Below are 16,447 nucleotides of genomic sequence, written 5' to 3'. Positions count from 1 at the left end.
AGAGAAACATATCGCATTCACAGATTAGAAGACTCAACAGGGTTAAAATGGTAATCTCCCCCAAATTAATCTATAGGGTCAATTGCAATCTCAAACAAAATTCTAGTATGTTTTTTAAAAGAAAGCAATGAGTTGATTTTAATGGTTATATGTAAAGACAATGAACCCCGACTAGTCACAACAATTTTAACAAAGAAAAGCTGGAAGATTTAAGTACCTGATTTCAAGACTCACTATAAAGCTACACTAGTCAAGACAGTATATTCCTGGCATAAGTACAGACATATAGATCAAGGGGAACATAAAAAGAGCGCAGAAAGAGACCCATACTTATACGCTCAATTGATTTTTGACAAAAATACATTTTTCCCAATTTTTTTTAACAAAAAAGATGTCAATGGAAACAAAGTATCTTTTCAAAAAATGGTAAAGAAACTGATAGCTTTATGAGAAAAAAAAAAAAAACCTTGACCTTTAACTTGCATCACATAGGAAAATTAAGTTAACTCAAAATGGACTACAGACCTAAATATAAGTGCTTAAACTATTAAATTTATAGAAAAAAAAACACAGGAGAAAATCTTTATGACACTGAATTGGACAAAGATTTCTTAAACACCAAAAGCCTAAAACTACAAAAGAAAAAATGAATAAAATGAACTTAATGAAGATTAAAAACTGTTGTTCTATGAAAGACATGGTTAAGAAAACAAAAAGCTAAGCAAGAGACTGGGAGAAAATTCTGCAAAATGTATCTTGAAAAAGGGCTCGTATCCAGACTACATAAAGATCTCACAGGCTCTGGTGGGGATTCATTCACTCGGAACTTTCACAACCCACTAATATGAAGTCCAGGAATGCCTCCTCCCTAATCCCAAAAAAGTGCTAAAGAGTTAATTGATTAACACACACACACACACACACACACACACACACACACACGTGACATACACTGGTGTGGGGGGGGCAGGCAAGAGCACATGAGAAGATGTTCAAAATCACTACTGTGAAAATAAAAATTTAAATCACAACGAGATACCATCATACACCCACTAGAATGGCTAAATTTTTTCAAAGATTTACAGACTGACAGTACCAAGTGCTTGCAAGGATATGGAGCAACTAACTGGAAGTCTCATATACTACTGGTTAGAAATGCAAAATGTTACAGTCATTTTGAAAAACCAAGTTGCGGTACCTTATAAAGTAAAATATGTATTTACCATATAATCTCTCCATTCCATTCTTAGGTACTTGCCCAAGAAAAATAAACACCTGTGCCCACCCAAAAACGTATTCACAACGTAGGGTCAATGACGGGGGATAAAGGCAATATAAAGGATGCTATGGTAATCAAATGGTTTTGTATCTTGACTTTATCATTGTGATTATCCAGTTGTGATATTGTGCTTTAGTTCTGCAAGATGCTATCACTGGGGGAAATTGGGTAAAGAGTATATATGATCTCCTGTGTCATTTCGTACAACTGCATGTGACTCTATAATTTCCTCCCAAGTTTAATTAGAAACAAAACTTGTTCACAAATGTTATAGCAACATTACTTAGAACAGCTCCAAAGTGGAAACAAGTCAAATGTCCATCATCTGGTGAATAAACAATTGACAGTATATCCAACCTGGGAAATACCACTCCCAAGTAAAAACGAACAAATATTAATACATGCAACAAAATGGAAGTATCTCAAAAACATTATGCTGAGTGAGAGAAATAAAACACCAAAGATTACCTACCGTATGAGCCCACTTACAAGACAAGTAGTGTCAGAAAGTAGAGCAGGGACTGCCTGGAGGTTGGCCTGGGGGGAAGAGCTAGAGTATAAAGGGGCAGGGGGAAACTTCAGTGTGAAGGAACTTTAGCTCCTTTTATAGTTTGATTATGGTGGTGGTTATATGATTTATATACGCTTATCAAAATTCATAGTGTACACATAAAATTGGTTTATTCTGTGAAATTTAAATATCTTAAGATAAAAAAGGAGGAAAAATATGAAGACTTAGAAAATTAATACCTGTTAGCGTCCTTCCTGCATTCAGAGGAGGAGCAATGACTCTGAAAAGTTTCTGCATTAAAATTAAAAAGAAAACAATCACCATCATTTTTAAAAAAGAATTATATTTTCAAAAACATAATCAAGAATCTTATGCTATTAATCACCTTTCTCCGATTGAATTTGGTATTTGTTATTGAGATTAAGTACAAAAACTTTTAATGTGGCCATGAACTATTATCGAAGGATCACTGGGAAACAACTGTCATATTCCTCACTCAAAGAAACCATTTAGGGGGCCTGCGTGGTTCAGTTCAGTTAAGTATCTGCCTTCCGCTCGGGTCATGATCCCAGGATTCTGGGATTGAGCCCTGCATCAGGCTCCCTGCTCAGCAAGGAGTCTGCTTCTCCCTCTGCCTGCTGCTCCCCCTACTTGTGCTCTGTCAAATAAATAAACTCTTTAAAACACACACACACAAAGAACCCATTTAATAAATACCAGTGATGAGGGAACAGAAGGCAAGCTGAGGTCAAAGCAGAAGCAGACACCCCACACCCACCCACCCAGTGGTGACATTCCTCAGGCACTCCTGGCTGCCCTGAAGCTAAGGAAAAACAAATGGTTAACTAATAGAGATCCCAATCCTGCAAAACAAGAGTCTCCCTCAGTTTACACATGTCTTAGTAATCTACAAGAACAAAGCATTTCTATCAATGACCTAGCTTCCAGAAGGGAATGTAAGATAAATTAAATGTGCTTATAACCTGCAGCCCACGGACAGATACCTGAAGCCATAGAGTATAATGTTCCTCCAGGAAGCTCCCAACTATCATGTTAATGTCTTGCTAGAGGGGAAAACAACCTTAACTTGACGAGGGCAAGGCCTCTGGTATCCTGTGAGTCTTAACATATGAAAATCCTTTTAAAACCTCGCTTTTCCTTACCTTTCCCAACCCCATAGTATATAATCAACCACCCCTCACAACCCAGGTGCAGCCCCTTTTTCTGCCCAGGAGTCCTGTCCCCATGCATTAATAAACCACCATTTTGCACCGAAGACCCCTCAAGAATTCTTTCTCGGTTGTCGGCTCCAGACCTCACCCCACCAAACCTCACCTATATTCCAAAACCCCATCATCACCAGTTGGATGAAGGTCTTTGTTGAGACTGTAATTTCTGATATAAAATATCCTTAGGTTATTCAAAATTCTTTATTTAAAAAAAAAATAGTAAGAAAGTGAAGGGATTAATAGCCTACCAAAATGATAATGATTACCTTAAAATGAAAACATATGAACACCAGCAGACACTAAAGGAGGAAACATTATCTAAATTTAAGCACAGTCCCTGAAAACACAGTAAGACAGATGACAAAACTACACTGGTCTTCCTCAAAGGGAGTTACCTGTTTGGGAGGGGACCCTTAGCACTGGGAAATGCAAATTAAACTGCTCATTAGCATCAAAAAGCCCAAAAAACTAATCCATATTTTCTTTCCCAGAGAAGCCCTCCCTGCCACCCAACATTTTGCTAAACTGGTATGTAAACCTTTAGTTCTGACTATTCAGGAAAGTACACTCTACTTAAAGTGCTCCTAGTACTTGTGTGAATAAACTTTATCTTTTCTGCTATTAATTGGTCTTTCATCAATTAATTCGCAGCCCTCCCCCCACCGCTGGGACCTAAATTGCTAGAGGAAGTTTTCCCTCTCAACACATTCTACCTCAGAAGGAGACAAAGCCAGAACTAAGAAAGATTTCAGAGACTGTGGTAGTCATCTCAAATGTGATGACACTGTCATACTAGAAAGCCTAGAAAATTCCAAGAGGCAGGTCACCTTTTAATTTTGGCCTAAGTATGAAAATAACTAAACATGGACAAGTAATTTCCTTGTGGGCAGAAAATTATATAAAAAGAATCAGAGTGCCCCTAACCTCCCATTGCGAGCTAACCTCCCCAAGTGACTATTTAATAACAAATACCAAGCTCTTTTGGAAAACCATTAAACTTGAAAACTTCTCTTAAACACAAAACAAGTCAACCTTAATAGCCCAGCAGTCCATCTGAGACGTATAGGTATAAATGCAAACCAGACTTTGAGGAATGAAACACACAAAACTAACACCTAAAAAGCCCAATAACAAAAACTCCACAATCATTTTTATCACCATAGAATGTACTGAATCAGAATCTGTTTCTGAGGCTTATTTTGAGACAAACTAGAAACTGTAGAGGCCACTTTTAGGCAACAGGCCTGAGCAATGCAAATCTGATCAGGGTAAAAGGGCCCACAGCTATTACTGAACTGAATGCCAACAGGAAGGGCATCAGTCTCATTAAATGATCCACCTCGAAATAGCTACAGGCCCTAACTGACCAATTACAACAAGGCACAGTTCCTAAAATTACCAAAAAAGAGAAAATTCCAAACATCCCCATACTCCCTCACTCCACCCTACAACTGGCCCCTCACCACTGCCTTGTCGCAGTCCCTTCTCTGCCCGCCACTCCCCAGCAGTGTATTCAATAAACTTTTTTTTCTGTCTTAGGTGAAGTCTTTCACCACCGGCACCACAGGCCCCCATCCAAGCAGAGCACCCCACCTTTGGTGGATGCCCCCATCTGATCAGGAGACACCTGTAATTGGGATGCCTCACATTTGGTGGCCCATAGGAGGACCCTCTGTCTGCCCGGGGCTCTCCCCAGATTCTCCGGGAATTTCTCAGGACTTTCCCTCGGTGGACCATCCAATGGGGGCATCTCACAGAAATTGCATTAATTCTTCTTAATTGTGGTTTAAGGTGAGACGAAACATTTTTTGGGTGCAGGGAGGTCCTGGACCTCACTGAACAGGCAGCTGACAGCTCTTTCCAGGACTTCAGTGGGGAAGCAGCTGAGAGGTGTTAAGTGTAAAGAATACTTACTAGACACACAATCAGGGTCAAAACCAGAGGGAGAGGGCCCTGGCACTCATTGTGGAAACTGACCAAGAGAAGAGAGGTGCAACCAAAACTGGAGGAGTTTTGAATTAGAGCGATACTCACCTACCAAGTTATGTGTGTTTAAGGAAGCCTGAAATATCACAAGGTAACTGCTGGCTTAGTAATACTGAAGACAGTTTTGGATGGCCATTAAATACGCAAAAAAAAAAAAGTTGCTTGGATGCCTTCCACAGATGCACGGCTCTTGTGAGCCAGGTAATTAGTCATTGTAATAAAACAATGGGCTGGCAGGGTACTACATATATCCACAATCCATTATCTACAATTCCGTCCTCAATTTAAGGTAAATAACAAGATGGATATGGCATTTGGTTCTTTTTAAAATAAGCCCAAATGCTTTTTAGTGGTAAAGAGAATAAATTATAATGCAAGCTATAAAAGCTAAACTGGGAAAAGCAACAAATCAGCAATTAACAAATAATGATCTCTCACCGTTATCAGGACCTTCCTCCAGCACAATGTATCTAACAAAGAGTATTTCTCAATAGTACATTTACTACACACAATAAGCATATAAAATAAATTTCTTACACCTTTTGGAAAACGTCCTATAATATCAAAAATCTTATTAAAAAAACAAGCTTAAAGTCTAACAGGCCAGCATTACCTTTAATTTTATCTATTTGTTCCCTGGGATTTAAATACCTACTTATGCAGATAAAAAAGAAAGCAATGGCAGAAGGTGTGAAATTAAAGGCTACCTAAAGTCCCAAACTAATATGGGTGCAAGTCTAATAATAAATCTATAAGCAATTAAGCGACTGGATGAAAACAGAAACTATTGAAAGCAAATGGAGAATAGGAAAAAGCCATTAACAGACAATAGTAAATACGTGTCCAAGTTAGGAAGAATCTTACCTCCATTGGACTAATAAATTCATTCATGCCTCTGTTGTAGACATAGATCATAGCATCATACAGACGATTTTCCCAACACATGAGAACTACCTGTAAAAAGGAAGAGTTGCTTATTCCATACAATTCAGAATTTTTCTTAGTCCTTCTCTGAAAAAAACTGAAGTACAGTTGACCCTTGAACAACGTGGAGGTTAGGGGTGCTGACCCCTCCCTACCCCTGCACAGTCAAAAATCCATATATAACTTCTGACTCCCCAACACTCAACTACTAATAGCCTACAGTTGGGCAGTCTTACTGGTAACAGTTGAGTAACACCTGTTTCATACATTTATATGTATTATATTCTGTATTCTTACTATAAAGTAGGACAGAGAAAAGAAAATGTTACTAAGAAAATTTTAAGGAAGAGGAAATACATTTACACTACTGTGCTGTACTTATTGAAAGAAGTCCACGTATAAACAGACCTGTGTAGTTCAAATCATGTTGTTCAAGGGTCAACAACAAACAAAATGCCAGGGTAATAGTTGTTGGGAGGTTCAATACTACTTTTAATTGTACAATAGCTGTTTTTAAACATCCCCAATGTCTGTTTTTTCCTCTATCCTTTTCCATATTCATTTTACCCTTGGTCAAGAACTCTACAAATTATTTACTGAGCATCTATATTCAGGCCCACTGCTAGGATCAGGCAAACCCTGACTGAGTCTCTACCCTTACAGAACTACTGTTCATCCTGGACACTAACCAAAAGGGAGGGGCACAAAATGGTGTGAGCTACAACTGGGGAAGATACTCAATTACACATTTAATTCATTTAGAAATGTGATGTGTTACAAAGGAACCTGACTTGGTGTAGAGAGTATTCGGGTCACCGCTGAGGAAGCAATATTTAAGAAAGGGCCTAGAGAAAGCCAAAAGCAGAGAGGGAATCTAAGGACTATGCAGGCTGAAGCAGTAAAGATGAAGGTCTCAAGGCAGCAAGAAGCTTGAAGTGTTTAAAGATGGAGAGAAATTAATTTCAGAAAATATTTAGAAGAGGAAGAGACGACCTGCAGTGTAATCTATATTCTGTTCCTATGAGGGCTATATTATACCACAGAGTGACAAGGGATGAGGGCTGAACAAGAAGAGGAGGGGGTGGCAAAGGAAAATAAGGAGCAGCCCGAGAATTAAGAGGAAAAACAGAAGTGAAGTGTCATGGGAGAGTCTTTGTAGACTATGGCATGTTCTAGGCCCCCTTTCTTCTCTCACTACCCTCTCTCTCAGCCAGTGCTATGATCAGACATCTCTGTACTGATGACTAACACATTTACCTCCCTTCTGACCCATATATCCAACCACTTACTCAATATCTTCACCTGAATGTCTAGTAGCTATCTCAAAATAAAATGGCAAAACAGAATTCCTGATTTTGTCTCTCAAACTTAGACCTACCCAGTCTTCCAATCTTCTTAGAGGAATCACTATCCACCTTTATCTCAAGCCAAAAAACTAAGCATCATCCTTAAATTCTCTTTCCCACACTTCCACACCCTTGCATCCAATTCATCAGTACATCAATCCTACTGCCAAAACATATCCCAAATCAGGCCATCTCTCTCCATCTCACTGCGACCATCTCTGATCAGGACCATTTCCTGGACCAGTGCCTAACTGATCTCCTTACTTCTTCTGTACTTGGCTCCCACCTTCATTCTGTTATCCCTAAAGTAAACCAGAGTCATCTTGCTTAAAACCTTTTAATGATTTCCCAGAGCACTCAGAGTAAAATGGAAAAATCTGTACCTTGCCCTGAAAGGGCTACCTCTATTTCAACCAAGCTCCCAGCCTCTTTGACTTTTATCTGTAACATTAACATTCAAGGCTCTTTTTTTTTTTTTTTTGGCATTAGCTGTTGCTTTTACCTGGAACAATCTTCTCCAAGATCTCTGCATTGCTGATTTCATCTTGTCATTCGGATTTCAGACTCATTGTTACCTCCTCAGGAAGACTTTCTACAGTTAAGCAATCTAAGATAGCCTCACATAATCCTCTACCATACATGACTTTTAATATAACACTTCTTTTTTTATATTTCTGGTTTAATTGCTTACTATCAAACTGTTTTTCTAAAATGTAAGCCTCTGAGAGGATAAGTGCTGTCCACTAGGGTCACTGAAGCATCCTCGGAGCCTGACAATTAGTGCTTCTTGAATTAACAAACAAATGCTACTGAAAGAGTAAGTAAAATGTGAACAATATGACTTGATTATAGTGGACATGGAGGGCATTGCTGACTCCATTGAAAGCAAGGCTGAAAACTTACTAGGATGTGGGGGAAAACGGAAGTACAACCTTAGACAATACTTTCAAGACATCTGGCTATGACTGGAAAGAGTGACATGGGGCAGTAACCCACAAGGAAGAAGGCTTCCTATGGAGAGAAGGGAAACTGAAAAGAAGATTTTTAAGATTATTTTAACATAAAAAAGGACTAGAGCATATTTACATAGTGTTGGGGAAAAGCTAAAAATACTGGGAAGACAAGAAAGGAGAAATTTCTCTTATACTGGTGATAGGTAAGTAAAACTAGATTGATAACACGCTCTCGAATCACTGGAACTATTACCTGACATGAAGACTCTGCCAAATTACCCATACAACAGAAAGGCATACATAAAAGAGGATCTGGCTTTACTTTGCAAACTCACAGCCATTCATAAAGAGCTTCCAGCAACAAAACAATAACCATTTCTCCAAGCCCTTCACTTTCATGTGATTTTGCATATTTGAAAAAAAAACTACTTTTGGTCTTTTTAAGATCTTTTAAGTCATCCATATTTTAGCTCAACAGGACTTACTTATTAGCATCTTTGTACCTTTGCGCCTTTGTAGGAATAGCATGTCCATTACTAGGACTAATATGGAACTCAAGAGTTAAGATTGAAATGTCTAAGGCCAAAGTATACACAGCTCCCCAATTAAAGACTGAAACTTATTGTGGAGGTATATTTACAAACAATGGGCTTTCTGATCAAGCTAAGACATCCTGTAATTTGCTTCTTATACTATGTTCTGCATTTCAAAACTCAATGCATGAAAGTTATCAACTCTGGACATATAAAGCAGCTTTTAGAAAATGGCATCACACTCTAAGAAGTAAAAATATTCTATTATTCATGCAAAAGTACTCATGGTTGAAATTCACTTGCAGGATGAAAACTGTACTAGTGAATAAATAAATGGATGAAGAAGGATCAATCAATAAGCATCTATTGAGCAACTACCAAATGTAAACTTTATGCTAAGCGCTGTGGGGATGTCAAAGAAATAGAAGACTCTTGGCTTGCAGGAGTTCATAATCCAGTTTTCGTTAAAACAGGCCTAAGAAATATATTGACAAATACAAGTTTAAGAGACATCTTACCAAAAGTGCTCAGTATATAAATGGGGTTGATGGAAGGTACAATGAGGCCCAATCAGTCAGATAAGTATAATCAATAAAGGAATGATGTTTATTCTGTATATTAGTAAATTTTCTATAAACTCACCTGCTGAATATCTAGGCTGGTGATATCCATATGTACAATGAGGGCTTCCACATTTTCCATTAACTTTTTATCTTGGAAATGAACAATCAAGTCTTTCATTACCTGGGGGGTCATCCCCACCAGTTTATCACTTAAAATATATGGCTCAAGGCACTCCAAAAACACTCCTTTGGCCACTGAATTCTCACTTAGTTTGTCATACATCTGGCTAAATAAAAGATCCCTGTAACAGAAAAAGAAAAAGCATACTTTTAGGAATATTCTGAGCATCACTAAATTCAGTCTGCTAACTGTTCCTCCTCTTTTTCCTATTTCAACTGACAAGTTAAACAAAAACGGTAACAATACTTGCACAGAGCTTTATATTGTGAAAACATTTTATATGTATTATCTTAATGAATTCTCCCAATACTTTTACAACCAAGAAAAGTTGAATAAATTAAATTATTTGCAGAAAGTCACACAGCCAACAAGTGATAGAGTCAGAATTTGAACTCCGCCTTCTGACCTAAATCCTGTGTTGAGTCTATTATGGCACACTGCTTCTTAAAAACCATGGTGATATGTCAGTGGGTAGTATAGTGAACATGATGAAATAGAAAAAATATGAAAAAGGACTGTTCCTAGGGACACCTGGCTGGCTCAGTCAGTAGAGCATGTGACTCTTGATCTTGGGGTCATGAGTTTGAGCCCCACATTCAGTGTAGAGATTACTTAAAAAAAAAAAAAAAAAAAAGGACTATTCCTAATTTACCCTTTCCTCTTTCCTGATATCTAAATATTCCCACCTGATCTCCAGAGTTAATATGTTTCTTTATCTAGTTCGTATCCCTTGCTTCCCAAAGGGTTTAGGTAGTGATTATTGATGAAGAGGGAGAAAATGTTCATTATTAAAAAAAAAAAAAAAAAAAAAAAAAATCAGTAATCTATTTTCTTGCAGAAACAAATTTTTTAAAATTAATCTAAATGCACCACACTCAATAATTGTTTTATTTATTTCATATTTCTTCTGCAAACAGTGCATAAATAATTTTATACTTATCAGAGATATAATTTCGAATTCTGCTTTCATGCAACATTATATAAGCACCATTCTAAGATACTACCTACTCATTTTGTTTAACTCACAATGTTTCAACGTGCTGAAACATCAGAGTTTACGTAAGTATTCCTACAGCGCTGGATATATCACTTCCTTCCAGTATTTTACTGTCATGAGTGATGCCACAATGAAAATCTACATATAGTCTTTCCCATTTGGGGGACTTAATTCCTCAGTCATTCTACTTTTAGAAATTTATCTTAAGTCAAAAGATATGAAAAATTTTGTGGCATTTGAAATTATTACAAAATCATCTTCAAAAAGTATCACAGCACCAATTTACATTGCCACCAGCAACGTAGAATTATACAGTTTCACCAAACAATTATGTTTGGTTTTTCTACCAGATAATTTAGTAAGTGTAAATTAGGGGTGGCTGGGTGGCTCAGTTGGTTAAGTGTATGACTTTGGCTTCTGTCATGATCTCAGGATCCTTGGAGCAGGCTCCCTGCTCAGTGGGGAGTCTGCTTCTCCCTTTCCCTCTGCTGCTCCCCCTGCTTGTGCTCTCTCTCTCTCTCTCTCTCTCTCGGTCAAATAAATAAAATCTTTTTTAAAAAACGTTTAAATTAAATAACATCGATCTTTTTAATTCTCTGATGACAGGCAAAATTAAATGTTTTCCATGTTCCCATTCATATATTGTACTACCTTGTTATCATTCACCTGATTCATTCATTCCCTTTTGTTGTTTAACATAAAAATTGTGCTCAGGCACCTAGGTGGCTCAGTCAGTTGAGCATCTGACTCTTGGATTGGGCTCAGGTCATGGTCGCATGGGCCCTGAGATCTAGTCCCCGTTGGGTCTGTGCTCAGCAGGGAGTCTGCTTGAAGATTATCTCCCTCTGCCCCTCCCCCAGCTCACACGTGTGTTATCTCTCTCTCCAATAAATAAATACATAAATTGTTTTAAAAAAAGAACTGTGGTAATTCTATTTACCTGCTAGGACTATTTCTTTATTTTCCACTGAATGTGTTACCTCTTTATATGTGTATCATGTCACTTGTGAAAAGTGGTAGCTGGTTCATCTGCAGGTTTGGTTTTTCATGACAAGTTCCACAAAAAGGTAAAGAAAGATTCTGGAAGGAGCAGGATGGGGTCCTTGCCTCACCTGAAGTCCTGGGAGGGGACAGATGCTAAGAGAACTGGCTACAAATGCACCAGATCCACATGCCACTTTTCAGTAAACAGTAACTGCAATACCCTGGGAGGGAAATCCAGATCCATTTATTTTTTTCCTCATATCCACAACTATAATTTTTATATCAGTTTTCCCCTCTGCTTCATATTTTTCATGTTAGCTTCATTTTAATCAATAGTCCATCACATTTTTGTGATCCAATTACTAGCCAAGTAAAAGAAACTGAGATTAATGAAACTTTACTGCAACAAAAATAAAGAGTAACAAAGTAACTCTAATGAATGTAAAGAAAATGCCGTATTTGCTAGTCCTTCCACTCTGTACTGTGTTGTTAAAAACAACATGCTAGGGAAGATAATTATATATTTTAGTTCAACACCAAAAGCCCTACGGAGGAAAATTAAAGAGTGAAAAATTCAGTAAACAGAGCATAAAAGGTGACAAACCAGGCAGCCATGTAACAAACAGCAGCATGCAATGTTGGTAAGATTAATAGCAAAACTGTATGTTTCTTTCTTAACCAGTCAGAGCCTATAAATAAAGAAGCAAGAAATATAAAGCTCAGCAACTCCTATTGGTATCCCTACTTTAAAGTAAAAATAAAACAAAATTCAAAGACATGTTCTCATCAGTTTGGGAGAATATTTATTGGAGCATCAAAGAAGAAAGAAGAAAGAAAAGTACATACCAAAAAAAAAAAAAAAAGTGTTTCTTTCTATACTTAGGAGTTAATATTCCAGGGTGCCGCCTTTGTTTCTGTAAGTCCTAACTTTAAAACTGCTGTTTATCGCTTCAAACTTAGACACCCTGCAGCCAGTATAACACAAAATCCATTCTGACTAACAAGAGAGCCAAAGAGGTCTTCTTTCTACATAACTTCACTTTACATTAATACTCATATTAAAGACATTATTTGGGGTTTACCATTCATAACTTCAAATTGATAGAGAAAAAGGCCAAATTTACTTTGTGCATTATCAATTTTGCAATTTTAAAAACGTGAAGAACTCAGCTTTGATTATAAGGACAAACTCAGACTGTCAGAAAGGGAGCAAGAGCATCAATCCTTAATCCTTGCCAGTCTTTACTACATATATAACCAGAGCCAAACAAATAAATCTCCTGCAAATGTAAGCAGGACTTCATAAATTCAAAGCTGATTTGGGCTGCTCTCCTTATTTATAAAACTAATGGCAAAGTTCAAATGGAACTATAATGTTGTTCTAAATTATGTCAAAGTGCTCTATTTTCTGATATAAGTATCACAGTTTGTGAAGATTTCCTTTAAAAAGGCATGGCTTCATTCTGGTAATGGTTGTACAACTCTGTGAATACACTAAAACTACTGAATTGTACACTTCAAAAGGGTGAATTTTATGGTATCTGAAATTATATTTCAATATAGCTGCTATAAAATAAAAAATGGCATGTCATCCTTTTTCCCCTCGCTTTGATGTTTAAAATATTAACATGCAGTTATCAAGAAAACAGTATCTAAAACATCCAGTTTCTCAACCATGCTTCATAATTATGATCTTTCTGTTTCTCAAACAATAACATTGATGTTGAACAAGAATGAACACACACCCCGGCTATCAAAAGACCACTTCAGATTCACTTTAGATTTAACAGAAATATTTATGGTTCAGATTTATACATAATTCAAGTCATTTGAATGATGTCTTCTTTTTGGACATCTGCCTACAGTGACAGAAGCTCAAAGCGGTCAAGTGCCTCTACACCCAGCACCTATTTTGTTTTGTCTTATATTGGCTTTATTGAGATAGAATTCACATACAAAAACATAGAACCTATTTTTAAACAATGTTCAAAATCATGATTATAGTTCAAGTAAACTCTGGACCTATTTTCAAAATAAACTGAAATTATGGCTACCGTTTTATAGGCAAAATGACATATCATTAAATGTCCTATATAAAGCTTAAGACATATGTAAAGGGATTTTACACTATGAAAGAATTCTTAAGTATAAATGGGAATATATATATATACACTAGTTCAATTACTGTTACTGCTGGATATGGGTTTCTATGAATTATGATACCAAAGTAACAGTGATCATGGTGTACCGGTTGTGGTACTCAGTTAAAATCGGTTCAGAATACGTATTGTGTTTATAATTGGACTCACATAAGAAACAGTATGTGAAAAAGGGGTGACTATAAACACAATGTATTCTATCAGAAGATATTAAGATAAAAAGCGTTAGGGGGCCAGGACTGAGTGTCTAAGTGATGACCCTAGAAGTGGAGGAAGTTAACTGAAATTAGCTGAGTATTAGATTATGTTTTGTAAAATTTTATTTGTGTTATGCACAATCTAAGCTTTCTTTCTTTTTTTTTTTTAAGATTATTTATTTTATTTATTTATTTGAGAGAGAAAGAGAGAGCAAGTGAGCATGAGGGGGTAAGGGCAGAGGAAGAGGAAGAAGCAGACTCCCCTCCCCGCTGAGCAGGGAGCCTAATGTGGGGCTCGATCCCAGGACCCTGGGATCATGACCTGAGCTGAAGGCAGATGCTTAACTGACTGAGCCACCCAGGTGCCCCCAATCTAAGCATTCTTTAAAGCAATCTTAATGTCTCAGATATTTTGAAAATTTGGGAATGTGGAAGAGAAGACCCTACACATTAAATGGAACCAAATGTCAAAGAAGATGGCATAAAGAGAGGGTCCAGCTTAGGAAGAAAGCTATCATACTGGTATTTCTCTCTGAGATCTCCAACAACAAATACCGTATTTGTTTCTGACACAGCCCAGAAGAGAAGATGTTAAGAAGTCAGGAAAATATTTAATGGAAAGAAAGAAGCTGGTAATGAAGAGGGAAACTGCCCACAGCAGGCCCAGGCCAGGAGGCCCCAGAAGATGGAAAGTTATTAACAATAAGCTAGAATAGGGGCGCCTGGGTAGCGCAGTCGTTAAAGCGTCTGCCTTCGGCTCAGGGCGTGATCCTGGCGATCCGGGATCGAGTCCCACATCAGGCTCTTCCGCTATGAGCCTGCTTCTTCCTCTCCCACTCCCCCTGCTGTGTTCCCTCTCTCGCTGGCTGTCTCTCTGTCACATAAATAAATAAAATCTTTAAAAAAAAAAAAAAAAAAAAAATAAGCTAGAATAACCAGAAGCCCTACCGGGAGCAAGAGATAACCAGCTGTTTCTGCTTCTGTAAACAGGCCTCCCGCCACAGGCTCCCTGCACTACTGTTCCCGCCTAAAGCAGCCCCCCGTTTAAATCCACCTACCAGCAGTCAGCATAGCCCTTGGAGCCTGACTGCCTGCAGTCCCCTACACAAGCCCTTTTACCCCGTTGCCCGGGGCCCAGAATTTGGAGCATGAGCTCATCTGGGTCCCCCGGTGTAAAATATCCGAGTTCTCCTACTTCTCCAAGCGTCACTTGGTCTCTCGCCAGCCTGATTCTTATTTTTCCACAACAGTAAAAGCAAAGAAATAATAAATAGATCCTATTTTGGTAAAACTCTAGACCAGATCTTAGCTTATAGGTTATATGCTATGATTTAATGAAGTAATTATTGCATTCTCAGCCAGTCCATAGAGTACATAAAGTCAGAAATATTTCCTTTTCAAATCATATAAAAAGAAAAACTTCTTTCAGAAAGTTTTGGAAATAAAACAATATTTCTGAAAGAAAGAACCTATTTTTTTCATTTTCCCTATATAATCCTCCATCTTACAACTACTAGGACCATTTTAACTTTACATCACTGTGAGAGTAGTATTCACATATTCGAGATAATGACCGTAAGGCACCCTGCAAACCAAGAGGCAGAATTATTTCATTAATTCAACCACCAGGTACTGGATAGCTACTTTGTGCCAGGTACCATCCTAGGTGGAAATAATCCATTTTATAAAGATATGTCTTCCTACTCTAAACAAAATTCAGTCTTAGGTACTTTATTTTATCTCATAATTATGTCAACTTGAAGATTTGGGTTGATTCCAGTATTTATCAGTATTAGGAATATCTCTACATCTCAAATTCCTCATCTGAAAATGAGAAAAATATTACCTTACACTGCAATTATGAAGATTAAGTAGAATATGTAAAACTGATAAACTATTGAGCTGCTTTAAAAAATAAAGATAAATAACAAAGAAGGGAGTATGAAAAGTGGGATAAACAGAAAAGAAAACAAAGCTACGACAAGCTATCATGGCTCTTAGCTTTCTAGAAAACTGTAATTAGCAATACAATTCATTGCCCATTAGCTAAAAGTAAACTAGCTGTTCAGGAGATGCAAAAGTATTTCTGGAAGTAGACCTGAGGGAAATTTTTCCCTTAGACCCTCACAGAGGAGAAAATGAGTAACACAAAGCAATGTTTTCAACAATATCCCAGCCATGAACACAACATACTCCACTGGATAGTAATATGTAACACTGTAGAGCTAAAGCACTGAAATGGACTTTAGTAAACAGAAGCTATAGCTCTCCATGACTTAATGGGCTGACATAGCAAATAACTGCCCTCTTGATAACGTTCACCGGTACTTTCCAAGTATGATCCAATGTTTTATGATTCAGGCTACCTGAATATAAATTCATGAGTCAGGTCAGTGCTGTACATGGTTTTAGGAGTATCTGCACTGGATCCTCACAGTTGTCTACCACTCAGAAACACACTAGTTGTTAAGAGCAAGAACTCAGGAGCCAGACTGCCTGTATTGGAATCCCATCTTTGCTCCTCAAAAGAAGTGTGAGTTAGCTTTGACAAGTTCTTTAATGGCTTTCTGCCCCTGGAACCTATGTAAAATGAAGAGGGTAAGAA

General features: G+C 37.6%; 1 protein-coding gene across 8 annotated transcripts in view; it reads right to left on the bottom strand.

The window, feature by feature from the left end:
- VPS8 (VPS8 subunit of CORVET complex) overlaps nt 1–16,447 on the bottom strand; it is a 296,045-nt gene that overhangs the window by 150,248 nt on the left and 129,350 nt on the right. For all 8 annotated transcript variants that reach the window (XM_057306778.1, XM_026497368.4, XM_048215283.2 and 5 more), the window contains 3 exons: nt 9,404–9,626; nt 5,870–5,959; nt 2,030–2,081 (listed from right to left, as the gene is read on the bottom strand). In XM_057306778.1, the coding sequence (XP_057162761.1) occupies nt 2,030–2,081; nt 5,870–5,959; nt 9,404–9,626 (365 nt within the window). The remainder of the gene's footprint in view (nt 1–2,029; nt 2,082–5,869; nt 5,960–9,403; nt 9,627–16,447) is intronic.

This window comes from Ursus arctos, unplaced genomic scaffold (assembly GCF_023065955.2).
Source record: "Ursus arctos isolate Adak ecotype North America unplaced genomic scaffold, UrsArc2.0 scaffold_4, whole genome shotgun sequence".
NCBI lineage: Eukaryota > Metazoa > Chordata > Mammalia > Carnivora > Ursidae > Ursus > Ursus arctos.
Note: the sequence above shows the minus strand (reverse complement) of the source record. Positions and strands in the feature narration are given on the sequence as shown.